Raw genomic sequence first — 13827 nt, 5'->3', positions numbered from 1 at the left:
AGCTGGCTAATTGTCATGAACTCTTCCTGCCCTCTCTTCAGCCCAGCTTCTCCTCCCTAAACCCCTCCTAGTCACAGACCTTAATGGATTAACTGCAGACTGCGTAGTTCCACTTACTCTTTTACTCATTCTGATTTTCCTGCACAAACTCAGGATGCTACATCTCTGCCACACCCAGAAGGATCTGTTTGTGTACGCGCAATGGGAGAGGTTTGCACAATTACACATACTAAAGCTGTGCTTACACATTATACTCTGGAAGCAGCCAACACGTAGCGTTCTGGTAACAAGTGCGAAAGAGCAGGTGAAGAATAGCGTACGCCGTATAGCAGGTTCGGTTTGAGTATGCAGTGTGCAGACAGTGATAATTGTGGGTGCTCTCGGTTTGAGTCTTGTTAACTGTCACACGCAGTGTTTCAACACCTGTCCTATGTTTCACTCTGCATAATAAGGCTTCTATTTAAAGGGAGAGAAGTGAAGCTGCCAGTTGAGGTGTTACCTCAAAGTGCTGGAAGAAAATACCTTGATAATTAACAAGAGAAGGAAAACTTGTGTTTGGAAGGAAAAACTCGTCTTCCGACAGAAAACAGTACGAACCTGAATTATCGCAGTATGGCAAAACACAGTAATTGAGGACAAAACGGTATTTTAACAGACCCGTGGAGAATAATAAAATACTTATCAGGCCTTGTTAATTTCGGTTTAAAAACATCCCATAATTCACAGCAGTCGACACAGTAAAACAGCCTAATACATTTAATAGCTCAGCGCACCCTCCTCGGTGTGCCGTGGTTCACTTAGGATCTTTTTGATTTGCCCTTGAAGGATAGATTTAGTTGCTCTATTGAAGTTCTGGCAGTAGAAGCATCTTGCTGTGCTACTCAGACTGATGACTGCCTCTTTCCTGGCAGGTGTCCACCCTCTGCCGGTAACAATCAACAAATGAGAATCACAGCCTTCAGCTTGCCTATCTCCAGTGACAAAATCAGCATCGCCGGGTCTAGCTGCCAGACAGCTATTAACACGATAACATGTCTGTTTCTGGACAACAATGGGCAGTTTGGACTCTGCTGACTTTTGTTGCTTGGTTTCATTTTTAAGACAAGAAGGTTTACTTTCATGAAGAAATCGTACACACTATTTGGCTGATGCTTGGTAAGTCACAGATGCGCGGTGTGCCTACATCATCAGTCAAATCACCTCTTTTCTTTCTCCTCAAAAGCAGGCCCCACTGGGCTACAGTGCTCTGGCAGTTTAGTAATGGATTACAGCAGCTGGACATAGTCCTACCACAAAACCCGTGTCTATAAGCAGGACAAACAGAATCAACACAATGGCATCTTATTTAAGTGACCAAGGGCACATGATGTTAAATTATTTTGGAAGAAAAGGGATAAATGTACAAGAGTACAAAGTGAACAAATATTACAAATCTCAAACCTGCTGTAAAAATCAAGCACTTATCCTGCGTTCCAATGTAACCAAATCGAAACGAGTTACAGCCCTGTGCTCTGAATGCCTTGTTTCTGATGTTGCTCGTGTAAATTTTCATTTTGAATGATCTTTTTCCTTAGAAAAACTAATGAGTAAATCCCACACTGGCCTGCCATTTACAAATCTGTTAACTCACGGTAACCTGAGACAGAAAGAGGATCCCTCGAATGGCGGATGTTAACTAAATGTACATCACATTAAAGGCTTTTTTTCCCCTCTTTGGTGAAATTGAGCTAATCTAGTTGGTGCTTTCCTCCTACATCCTCTTCTCTCCGTGTCACTGGGCATGATATGCAGTCAGCTTAACCCCTGCCTGTGTCACTCTCCCTCGTAGAAACTCCTTAGATCAGAAATGAATTCTTCACGCTGATCCCGGAACAAGGCTGTGCTGCATTTGTCACAGCCACTTTCTTCAACTTTAACTCAAAGCTGTTTGGTATGGCTGGAGCTTTGCAAGCTGCAGAGATGTGACAGGGGGCTGTTTGAAAGCGCTGTCTCTATCTGAGGGTGTGTGCTTGTTCAGCCACTATGTAAACTCTGCACTCTTACAGTCCTCGTTTGTTGTTTTAATTCAAAATCCCTGCTGTTTTTCTACTTCTTCTTTTTTCTAATGCGTGAAAATATCAGGAAATATATATAAATACACCAAATCTACACATGAATGCATATAAACCGAACCTATTAAGCCAGCACTGTGATCGCCCCTCCCTTTTATATGAAAGAGATGATGGTCATAATGGTCTTTGAGGTTGTAACGGAACACAAATGAGAGATGGCTTGTGTAGGTGCCCAGAAAGGCTTAGCTATGCATTTGCTGTTGAGTCTGGCATGTGTTCTGGCACCGAGAGTGTATTCTCAACAGGACTCTGGTGGATTAGTGTCCATTTGGACAACAGAGTGGTCCACAGCTTGGGGTGACATTCAACTTCAGCAGGCCAACAGCTCTCTCAGTAATCATAAAGTTTCCGCTAGCTGTAGATGTATAGATAATGTAAAGATCCGTATTTGCATATAGTTGAAGTAAAAGATGAGGGGCAATCATTAGGACGCCGAGCTGCACTCTTTCTGTTGATGTTGTGCTCTCTAGTATAAACTGTATGTGTAAAATGAAGCCGTAGTGTGGTGGGTCAGTGGATCATGGGGATTTATTGGTGGGCTCTGGGGCTGTGAGGATGGCAGCCCGTTTTGCGTTTGATCCTGGTCGGGGTACAGCCATGCTCACAGGGCGACCGCTGTGGTCCATCTGGTGGAGGCTTTAATCACAACTCCCCCCACTTACACACACACACACACACCCTACAGCAACACAGAACGCGCAGTGTTTCCCACTTGAGGTTCTTTAATTGCCGCTGCTCACTCTACGAGCATTTTATGTACAATATTTACTTTTTGTCGTTTCTGCAGTCATCTTTCTGCAGAAACGAGTCCCCTTTTTTGTTAGAAACTCTGCGGTGTTTAAAACCTCATCAAAAACCCTACGCTATCAGATCCGCATAATTTACACCACTGTGGCTTTTGATAAGAAATAACCTTTCAGAAATTAGACACATCCACGGTCCTTCGTTGAGCTGGCCATCGGCACTGTGCACCAAAACATGCCCACGCCGCACAAATCCAGCTCTCCAAATGTCACTTCATGCTTAACCGCCCTTTCTCATGCTTGAAGAAAAGCGAGTGGGTAATGCACAAGAAAAACCCCACTGGATTTCAGTTTAAATGCCTACATGCTTAGAGACATGTTTCGGTTATTTTGCGTCGTTGGAGCATTTAGCCGATTAAAGAGAAAAAAGTCATTAGAAGCAAACAGTCAAGAAATTATTTTCCCCTGTGAAAATACCAAGACGTTTTGTACAAAAGGCACCAGGCACATTCTGTAGTAAATCTTCGCTTTGTAACATTAAGTCAGGATAAATAAATGTAATTCTGCGAGAAAAGATGTTAAAAGAACGTTTTGAGAGAGCTGGTTTTCAAATGTAATAAGGTACAGATTATTAAAAAAGCAACACCTAATGTAAATATTTTAAAGTCCTGAAAGGAAAGCAACATATAAAATGTATGTTTCCAAAAAGATATAAATATTATATTACAAAAGATTTCTACAGGTTCTAGATAAATCCCCATGATGTTGACAGCATTTCTGCCACTGGTAAATAGTCTGTCCAGTAATATTACCGTCGCTTTCTAATTTTAGAAGGAAAATATTGTTCAATTTCTGGTCCCGAAAGCCGTTCCTGTCCAACGACTTGGCAACCCGCCCTGGTATTCGAGTTTCAGGATAGAGCAATGTGCACTGACTGGCAGCCAAGAGGTGGTGCAAATTCAAACAAGAGAATCGATCAAAAGCAACACTCAAAATTTAAATTCATACTGCCAAATGATCGGAGCCTCCTGAGTAGTAGAGATAACTTGTTGTAAGCCATCCTGCTGTTGAAATTTGGCATGCAAATTTATCACGGTGGCTCTGCTGACCCAAGTTATCAGCGAATATCCCAAATGAAGTAAATTTTGCAATAACATGCAAAAAAACCCAGATTTTATATTCCCCATATAACCCTTTATATCCGCCAGTATGTTTATTAGTAACTGTGATTTAATTGCATAATTTTCCCAGATAGCAATTACATTTATTTTGTAACTCTCTAACATCTACCCAGTTACTTCACAAATAATCATACATATTAAGATTATACAAGAAACACTGCATATGCTATGCTATTAGGGTACATTTATAATTAATGGAGGGTTTAGCAGATAAAGATGCTGCTGCTGTTAGTTGTTAGCCTTACCGCAGACAAAATATATTTGTAGGAGTTTTTTCAGTATAGCTGGATTTTGGTTGCATTTTATGCAAGCTAATCAATGGGGGAACCCCCCCCCCCATCATTTTTTATACATTAAGTCAAGCCAACATATGCTCCAACTGTTAGAAACCAGTGAGCTGCTTTAACGTCACCGGTCATTCTTCATTTGCGTTATTGCACGAGTCAGCCATTCATCATTTGTGACAACGGATACTTTGCCTCATCCCCGGCAATTAACGAATCGATAAAAACGTGTTGGCTTTGAAACCATCAATTTTGAGAGAGTAAAAAACAGTGTTGTTCATCAAAATGCCAGCATCTCAAACGCAGACAATCGCTCAAGTATCGGCACCATTTGTCAGCTCAGCATCAACAGGCGTCTGGCTGTCAACAATGAGGCCCATTTCCTCACATCGCCGATCTTAAAATGAGTTCTCACCTACAAAATGGGCAAAAAAAGAGACTATCTAATGTTCTTTTTGTAAAGGGGATTTTGTTTGCATTATAAATTTGTGTCTATTGTAAAGGAGAAGACTGAGCTTAAACCATCTGATGAGATTATCATCAGAGATGGAGGCAGCGCAGTAAAGGTCTCACACTGGCTAATGCGTCTTTTGTCAAGGTTTATAAGGTTGACATATCCGTAGTACATTGACTGTCAGTTTTATAATAAATTCACTAACCCTGAATAATTCAACACACACAGCATAAACTGCTTTTTAAATGGAGAAATATGTTGACCTAAAATTACATTTTAGCCTCTGCCTTGGACTTCACTTCTGAATAGCATCTGAAGAAAGTTTCTATTTTTACATATTTATTGTTTGCAAACAGCAAAACACGAAGAACTCGCAACATTCGGGAACACAATAGCTCTTTCTCTCCAGTCTTGCCTGTCGCATTATTCTTTCTGTATTTATCCTCTTAAGCCAAATGAAATAACAGCAGCTGGATGTGAAAACATTGTCCAAGAGAGGGAACAAATTTGTTTCTGAAATTAAATGTTATATATTGCCAGGCAAAAGGGCAGCCCTGGGATTTTTTTAAATATTTTTTTGGAATTAAGGAAGAAAACTGAACAGCAAGAAGTGAGATTATTTCATTCAGTGTGCTGAACTGCATAAATGTGGCCACAGACGTGACGTAAAATCCGCACTACAATTTACAAGCCCACTACGGAATTATAATCCCCTACAACGTAAACTGTGATAATTGTGATGACTATGACTAAGTTAATCCATGTATTAAAAGGCTTGTGAGTCAGTGTGGGAATAACAGCAGGTTCTGCTTTACTTTCTGGTGGTGGGTGTGACCTTTTTTGTTTACATTTGGATTAGAGGACTACACGCTTCGAAGATGTCTGATCTGAGCCCTACTACTGCCGTTACATAAGTGGAGTCACAGGTGACCTTTGGCTGGGCGTGGACACATGACACTGCAGCGGCCTATTGGTGGGGTACTCTATTGTTTGTGTTTAGTATACAGAGTGGATAAGCATGAAAAAAAGGTGACAGTCAATGACGGTATGCTGCACACATTAACAGGCTTTCGAATGTGCTATGCTGTACAAAATAAAAAAGACTCCAAGAGAGAAAAAAATACAGTAAGGAAAAAAGCAAACAAGAGAAAATACACGTGTGTGTGTGTGTGTGTGTGTGTGTGTGTGTGTGTGTGTGTGTGTGTGTGTGTGTGTGTGTGTGTGTGTGTGTGTGTGTGTGTGCATGAGCCTGCAGACACCTGCTCCATTCTGCAGTGATGGCTCCCAGCGGGACACAGGCTCAGCTGCTGATCACTAGGCCCTCCCTGCAGCACTGGTGGTCACTATACGTGCATACACACACAACAAATCTGAACCCTGCAGGCCCCCCTTGCATTGCCCCTCTCTGTGCTCCCCGTAACTGACACACCACATGTGCTCATATCAAGTGCAAACATGACATGATGCACACACACACACATGCGCGCACACACATATACGTGTAAGCTCTACAGTTTCTGTTCCTGCGATGTTGCGTGTAAATTCTCTAGCATATTTCCGTCATAATGTGCTTTAGCCCCCCCCCCCCCTTATAGCCCCCTATAGCTAAACAAGCTTGGCTAAAACAAGCACGGCTTCAAACCATATTATTGTGCTACAGTTATAAAGAGAATATTACTGGCCTTCTCGCTTTAGCATCTTTTTCCTTACACTTTTCATTCTCAGCTGCTTGGCAGATAAATTAATGGTTCAAAATATTATAAACCAGCAGCATTTGCTTTTGTCAGATCTCAATGTTAATTAACTGCCATCGTACTTGTTTCGCGATTATTTCGGTCGATTCTTGCTTTTGCACATATCTCCATCTCCGTTTCCCTTCCTGTGAACGTTGTTTTCCCTCTGTGGCGTCGCTCAGTCTGCTGCACCTGTTTGTGCCTCAGTGACAGCAGGGTTGTGGAGCACAAATGAACTAATTTCCTGGATACAGAGAACACTGCAATCAAGTAGAGGGGAAATGCAGTGAGCGGCAGATGGAAGAAGCTAATCATTGTTATGAAATAGAGATGACCTCTAACTATCTGCTGGCTGTTAATATACCGTGGCTACACACGTTTGCCAACAGCTATGGTAGCCCCCTTTCTCTTCTTTGTCCCTCTTTGCTTTTCGTTGCTGCGTTGTTGATGAACGGCTTTAGGCAGCTTCTTTTTTTTTTTTTTTTCAAATGTTGAAACATTAAAGATTGGAGTTGTCAAACAAAGCCTTGTGTCACATAGAGAACAGCAGCTGCCTGCAGTGGGTAATCAGTGGAGCTTTCTACAAATTAACAGCATTCAGCTCTGAAGCACGGTGCACTGCAGGTTTTTAGTTGTGGGCTTTTGAAAATTAGATTCCAGTGACTGAAAAATTGAATCATTTACAATTAAGTTTTTCTACACGTTATCTACATTTTACCCCCTTTGCCCAAGGTGGTCAACCAGGTCATTCTAGTGCTGTAAACCGATGTGGTGGGTGTGCTTACTCCGGCGTAAGATTTGCATTTGAGCTTCATTAATTTTATGCTCCTCTGTCTGCTGCGTGTGTTCTAATAGATTCAGAATTTAATTTTTTGGATGCTCTCTTAAACACGTTGTCCTAGAGCTTAAAACGCGAGACGTAAGACCGTGAACATGCGCACACACAGGCAGAAACGTTTAGCACAAACACGCACGTGAATGCTCTAAACAAACTGAAGCTAAACAAGATATTTATCCATTTATCAAAGTAGTAATTTACACCAATAGAAGATCAATCCAGTGTCTTAATTTTAAATTGTAACAATATTAAACTGTTGGATTGATTAAATGACAAAGAATTTTGCTAAATAATGAATTTGCCTCTTTTTAAAAGGTAAAGCAATGTTTGGCTGCCGCTGCACAATTAAAAAGACAAAACAAATAAAAAAGCACCAAGGTAGAGGTTGCTGCTTTTGAGGCTCTACACACCAAAGCCACCAGAATCTTCCAGCACATTCATCTAATGTATGCAAATGATCTTGCTGTGCTTAATGAAGGCACCATTAATCACTTTAACGATGGTCTTTTTTAACCAGGGTAATCATGCGCAGGCATACACGCGCACGTTGTCAAACAAATACACAAGTGTATGCGCCTACCTAGGCGCTTGATTGCTCACACACAGACACACACACAGGGATGTGGCTCATTGCTAGAAACACACTGATGGCGAATGTGCAAAATGCCCAAAAAGAACCATTTTACTAGAAATGAAGCTATTTGTGATGAGGACCCGACTGTCACTCAGTTAATAATAAAAATGTGTTGAATTAAAAAAAATTTTTATGCTGTTTGTAAATTTTAATGCAATGTGCAATTAGTCATCTGCTCATCATGCTCCACCCTGCGACCGACTGGTTATTTCTTTAAAATTCCATCTAATAAGATGCTGATAACAGTCAAAAAAATGTTTACATGTCAATCCCATTCACATAATAAACTGAAGTAATTAGTTCCGTTGGTTTCAGGAAAAAATTCATGGTCTGGCAGCTTTATGCAAAGAGCTGATAACACTGTTGTGAGTTTGAACGGGCAGTGGGAAACACATGCTTTGTGCTGTGTATAATAACTAAGCACTGGACAGATGTCTTTGAACTGGCGTAAGAATTCAAAGCAAAAAGGCAAAGTGGAAAAACAGTTTTGAAGCTCAGCTCCTTGCGGACGCATTTCAATGCTTATCCTCGCCGTGTATTTGCATACACTTGACGGAAACCCCTGGATACAGTCAGCAGCATGACAGTGGGTTATGATGGCTTCCGGGAGGCTCTGGGGTGTGGATCTGAGCCAGTTTGAAGGGGAGCCGAACCAATGAAGAGCCCACAGCAGATTAGACACCCACAGCTTCATGTCGCTTTAATGCGGCGAGTCAGGGATTTTCTTACAGCTCTTTTGCCTAAACGCTCAGGGTTTTCTCATGCCCCTTTTTCTCTCTCGTTCCCGTTCCCCTGAAGTAATCGTTTCTATGTAAATTGCAGAGTAATGTTGACTCCGGCGCAAAATATCCCGACTATTTACAGTCTCTCTGCCTCCGCTTGCTAACGTGGCTTTCTCAGACGTTAACTGAAATCTAACTGATTTGACCGGTCTTCTAAAATCACACACGGGCTCCTCAGGGTGTTCAAATGCATTCGTTGAATGTCGAGGTTGTCGTAAAAAGTCTGGAATTTTAACAGCTGCGCTTGTGGCCCTCTTTTTAATTTACTACACATCAATTAATTCATCGTCAGGCAGTAAGCAGATAAATGAATATTTTAGATTCCTAACAACATTGACAAAATTCAACAAACAGGAAATATATTACACTCACAAATGCACACATACACACATGCACGCACACACAAACACCTCAAATTCCCTTGATAACAGTCTGACTGGCAGAGGCTAAAGACAGAGTAGGCGTCCATAATTGAACAAACATAACAATGTAAATATTTACTAATACTATCCATTGGGGATACAGGCAGAATTCCACAATTGATTTGCTCTCTTTCTGCCCTTTTGTTCTTTTCCTCAACACACACACACACACAATTATCACACACACTTACTACTACCACTACCATCGCTTCTCCCTGATTCACTTCTTGTTCCTATGCCATCATTCATTAAAAGGATGGAGATAAATATTGGTCTGTCTATCCTCTTACCAGGGGTGACCTGTAGCCCATCTGGGCTGGCGATGACAGGAGATCCCTGGGAAATAGCGGCGAGTGCGTCTCAGGGACGGAGCCCACGCCACTGGCTGCTAGTCCCGAGAGCTGCCCGTACCTCGCCATCATCTTGAGATGCTGCTCACAGAACACACACACTCATACAGAGACACGGGAGGAGAAGGGAGGACAGAGACAGAAACAGGGGGGGGGGATAAAAAAGAGAGAGAGAGAATAGGTGTGAGAGAAAGGGAAGGAGAGCAGATAACAGCAGGTAGGAAGGACGATGGTAAAGGACAGAAGAGGGAGTGTGGGGGGTGGGGGACATGAAGAAAGAGGGAGGCAGAGGGGCATTACAGAACCCTTTGCTTTCACACAAATGCACGTGTGAGCATACGCACAGCCATACGCACTCGCGCTAACAGACATACCGTAGGCGCACATGAAGGCACACAAGCAATTTTAGCCCCAGGTGGACAATTTCACAAGCAAGCCTATGTTTGATGGGTTTAAAGGCTACCTTAGTTTTGTTACAATAGGAGGATATAAAGTCTAGACACTGGCTCGCCATTTATTATTACAAGGCGGGATGAGTGAGGGTGAGAAGCGTTGCGGTCCCCTTTTCTGCACCAAGCATCGTGCTGGGAAATATAATAAACAGCTGCTGTTATCAATCATCCCCTCTGTCTTCTAGCTACGAGCATATAGAAGTGTAAAGACTCGCGCACACACACTGACATACGATAACACACATGACAGAATGGTTGGCAGCAGACACACACAGGTGAGGTGCGGAGGGAATAAGCAAATCCAAATGTCTTTACCTCATTGCTCAACAAAGCAGCGTTGAGTGTTCGGCTTATTTCGAACATGTTCAGATTCGGTGCTTTTTTTTTTTCGTTCTGTCCTTTTATTTTCAGATTTTCTTCAGTTTTTTTGTTGTTGTTGTTGTTGTTGTTGTTTTTGCTCCTACCTCCTCTTTTTTTTTCTACAGTTGGGAGTCAGTCCCAGGAACACAAAAAAAGAAAGAAAGAAAAAAATCAAATCAATTTAAAAAGAGGGGGATAAAAAAATCCTCTTTAATTTTCTGATTCTGGAGTTGTGATATTTCAGTCCTCTAGTTTTTGTCTCTTTCTCCCCTGTCTGCTGATGCACTTCTGCTCGTTGTGGCTGTAGTGGTGGCGTTTGTGCCCAGGGTCTCCGCACACGTCTAAGCAGTCAATATGCTGTCTTTTAAAATCTCCCCAGAGTCAGCACATTAAAACAAGCAGTCAGGCAGTCGGTGGGTCGGTGGGTCGGGCTGGCGGGCTGGCTGGCTCCCTTATCTGTCCCCCGCACACTGGCTCACACAATACGCTCCGATCCTCACACTGCTCACTAACAGATTAGCCTGTCCCAAAACATTGCACTTAGTTTAAACTCCCCTCCCTTTTTTCTCTCTCTCTCTCTTTCTCGCTCTCTCTGTGTATCGCTCCCTCTGGCTCTCTCCTATGCTCTCGCTCTATCTCTCTCACTCCATCTCTCTCTCATCCCCCATTGCTCATGCACTGAGGCAGCTACAGTTCTCCGTGCTACCACAAGGTGGGAAGACTGTTCTAGCAGCAGCGACACCATCGCCGCCACATCCCTTCCTCTCCGTGCCACTCCTATCTTTCCTTTCATATTATCCTCTTCTCTCCTCTTTTTGGGTGTGTCTATAACACACAGATGCAGATTGTAAAGGAACATTTATACTTAGACTGGCTCTCGCTTCATCGTCAGATCGAACATTCAACCGGCATTAACTAATATTCTAGGAAGTGCGAAAACTCATATTGTTTGGGTCTAATTATGATGTAGATTACATTTGAAAAAGGGCTATCAAGGCTTTCCGGAAAGAAGGAAGCATTTAGTGCTTTCTTTCATGTGGCTAAAAAATAAAGTAATGGAATGTAGTCAAATCTGCACCTTCTGAGGAGGAACCACAAGGGAGTGGAAATTAAGGGTACCTCTTATTAATATCTACCAGCGATGGAAAAAGTGAGGGTTGAGCAGATGCAAGCCTCAAGGTCAGGCAGTTGTCCTTTTCCTCAGCAGGGTGTGGCACAGAGATGACGAAGCAGCTAGTCACAGACATGGCAGGAGATCCGAACTATGGAAGAGAAAAGCAAAATAAATAAATATTAAGGGGATGTGAGCCAAGAATATGAGTCACTAGATCCTTGAACTCAGTCAACAATACATAAAAAAAATACCACACCTGCATCTGATGTGGTAAACATGCAATTTGTGCTTATTTCTGAGAAACTAACAGAAAAAAAAGTAGCTTATGAGGGTGACGGTTTTAAAGTAAATGGGCTCGTCGTCGTCTGCGCTAATCAAATCTTAGCTTCATGAGTGTGGCACAGCATTTATTCCCAGTGCTTTAAATGTGCTTTTTGCTGTCTTGGATCAGAGCAGGGAGAGCGGCCAGTTAATAGCAGCCTATTGACACTGAACCATCTGTTTAGGTGGATGCTGTCCAGCACAGTGGAGAGAGGGAGGAACAGACAGAGAAAGTGTCAGATAAAGGGAGAGGAGTGGGTGATGATGAATGGATGATAGAAGGGGTAATGGTAAGGTGTAAAGCAGTGTGTTAGCAAATTGCTACTTTTAACCGATGTTTATGTCAACAGGGGAGGGAAATATATGTAGAGAGACTCACACTCACATCAAGGATGCGGCACGTAATATTGTTTACATGTTTTAAATTAGCACATTTTCCTTTTCTTTAAAAGAAAATTGCTCGCTGTAGCAAGTTAAGTGATGGTGTCATTAACAGCATTACTATGTTATGGCACTGTTGCGCCGTCTTGGCTCCAATTCCACTTATTTTATTTATTTTTTCCTTAGAAAAGGACTGCTAGCCGCATCCCTGTTCCGTAAAGCCGCGGTCTCTGGGGACGGCTGGTCCGGCACAGCCCTGGGGGGAGCTGTCAGTTGAATCATTCAGAGTGAGAGCTGATTCCTCAGTCAGCTGCCTCTCAAGCCTTCCTCTCTGACCCAGCCTCACTCCCCTGAGCCCCCTGATTGCTGTCACCATAGTGATTCTCTATGTACTGCCGGATGGTCTCTACTTCCCTACTAAGCCCTCCGCACCCGGCCTCACACAACTGCCCATCTCCAACTCTGAGCCTCTTGTGCCCTGTGTTTTTTATTTTTGCATGACTTGTTTCTTCATCGATGATGGACTATATGCGTGGATGTCCTCAGCTGGCTGGAGTAAAAAGGATTTCCCTGTAGTTGCTGGAATACAAATGTAGAAAAACACAGATTTCGTCCTCTTGAATACACATATGCCGGGATAAAAAAAGAAAGAAAAGAAATTCTTTGTGTCAGTGTTTTTTTTGTGGCACAAAGCTACAAATGCTGACTCATTTGATCAGTTTGCGATTCAGAAGAAAGACTATCTTTCTGAAAGAATGAAAAAATATATTTTTTGTATATTTTTTCCACTGATTTAAATGATGAGGTGTGTAATCCAGTCACTACCAAGCCACACTAACCATGACAGGACTGTCTACATGTGAAGCACGATCGTATGTTCAGAGGGGTCAAATATATTTTTATAGGCGTGTGAAAATACACTGTCATGAGAGATAATTAAAATTTGAGAGTCAACATGTGTGGAACCTCTCTTGTGTGTTATTCTGGTTTCGGTGATCCACTGAGCAGACACCAGTAAGTAGAAGTAAAGCACACATGCAACTTGGGGAGAAAGAAAGATTTCAACTTCTTCAGGCATTTTTTAAGAGGACACACTATTGTTGAATGTAAAGCTTTAAAAGAAGAGGAAAGCCATAAAAAGATTTCATGCACCTTTTCGTTCTCCTGTAATATCGCTAATGTGCATAGGCATTTAAATGATAAAACAAGTTTTATGTCCTGTCCTAACTTTCACTGCAGGATACCATTATTTCACAGGTACTGTTATAATGTCAGGTAAGTTTTTGGAATAAAATTTTGTCTTTCACAAACTGATGTGAGTTTCAGCCATGAGATGTAGTTACACCGAGTATCCATAGCCAGGATCTTATGGAACATCCGAACACTCCCATGCAGCCTCTCTATTTGATAAGAGCTGAGAAACAAGGGAACATGTAGCGTGTCTAATTCATTCTTCTCATGCTCCATAATTTAATTTCAATCTCTCTCTTGAAAATGAATGATTGTACCACCGTACAGCTCTTTAATTGGCATAGTGTTAAAGGAATGACATGGCATGGCGGACAGCTATTCAATTTTCAATTTTAACAAAATATTACACAGGAGCCCAGTATTCTCTTCCTGTCATCTGAGAAATAATCAGTCCGACCTATCTACTCAGTGGCCTG

At 42.1% G+C, this 13827-nt stretch overlaps 1 protein-coding gene across 5 annotated transcripts in view; it reads right to left on the bottom strand.

Annotated features, from left to right (window-relative positions):
* The window catches only part of elavl4 (ELAV like neuron-specific RNA binding protein 4), a 78816-nt gene that overhangs the window by 63309 nt on the left and 1680 nt on the right, over positions 1-13827 (bottom strand). The window contains exons 1-2 of one of the 5 annotated variants that reach the window (XM_026157619.2): positions 10300-11186; positions 9473-9613 (exon numbers count right to left, since the gene is read on the bottom strand). In XM_026157619.2, the coding sequence (XP_026013404.1) occupies positions 9473-9613; positions 10300-10347 (189 nt within the window). In that variant the 5' untranslated portion in view covers positions 10348-11186. Of the gene's footprint in view, positions 1-9472; positions 9614-10299; positions 11306-11463; positions 11607-13827 lie in introns of those variants that run through there. The other 4 variants (XM_026157617.2, XM_080297532.1, XM_080297525.1 and 1 more) reach the window with 4 other exon arrangements.

The sequence above is a fragment of the Astatotilapia calliptera genome, chromosome 23 (genome assembly GCF_964374335.1).
Source record: "Astatotilapia calliptera chromosome 23, fAstCal68.1, whole genome shotgun sequence".
NCBI classification, from domain to species: Eukaryota; Metazoa; Chordata; class Actinopteri; order Cichliformes; family Cichlidae; genus Astatotilapia; species Astatotilapia calliptera.
Note: the sequence above shows the minus strand (reverse complement) of the source record. Positions and strands in the feature narration are given on the sequence as shown.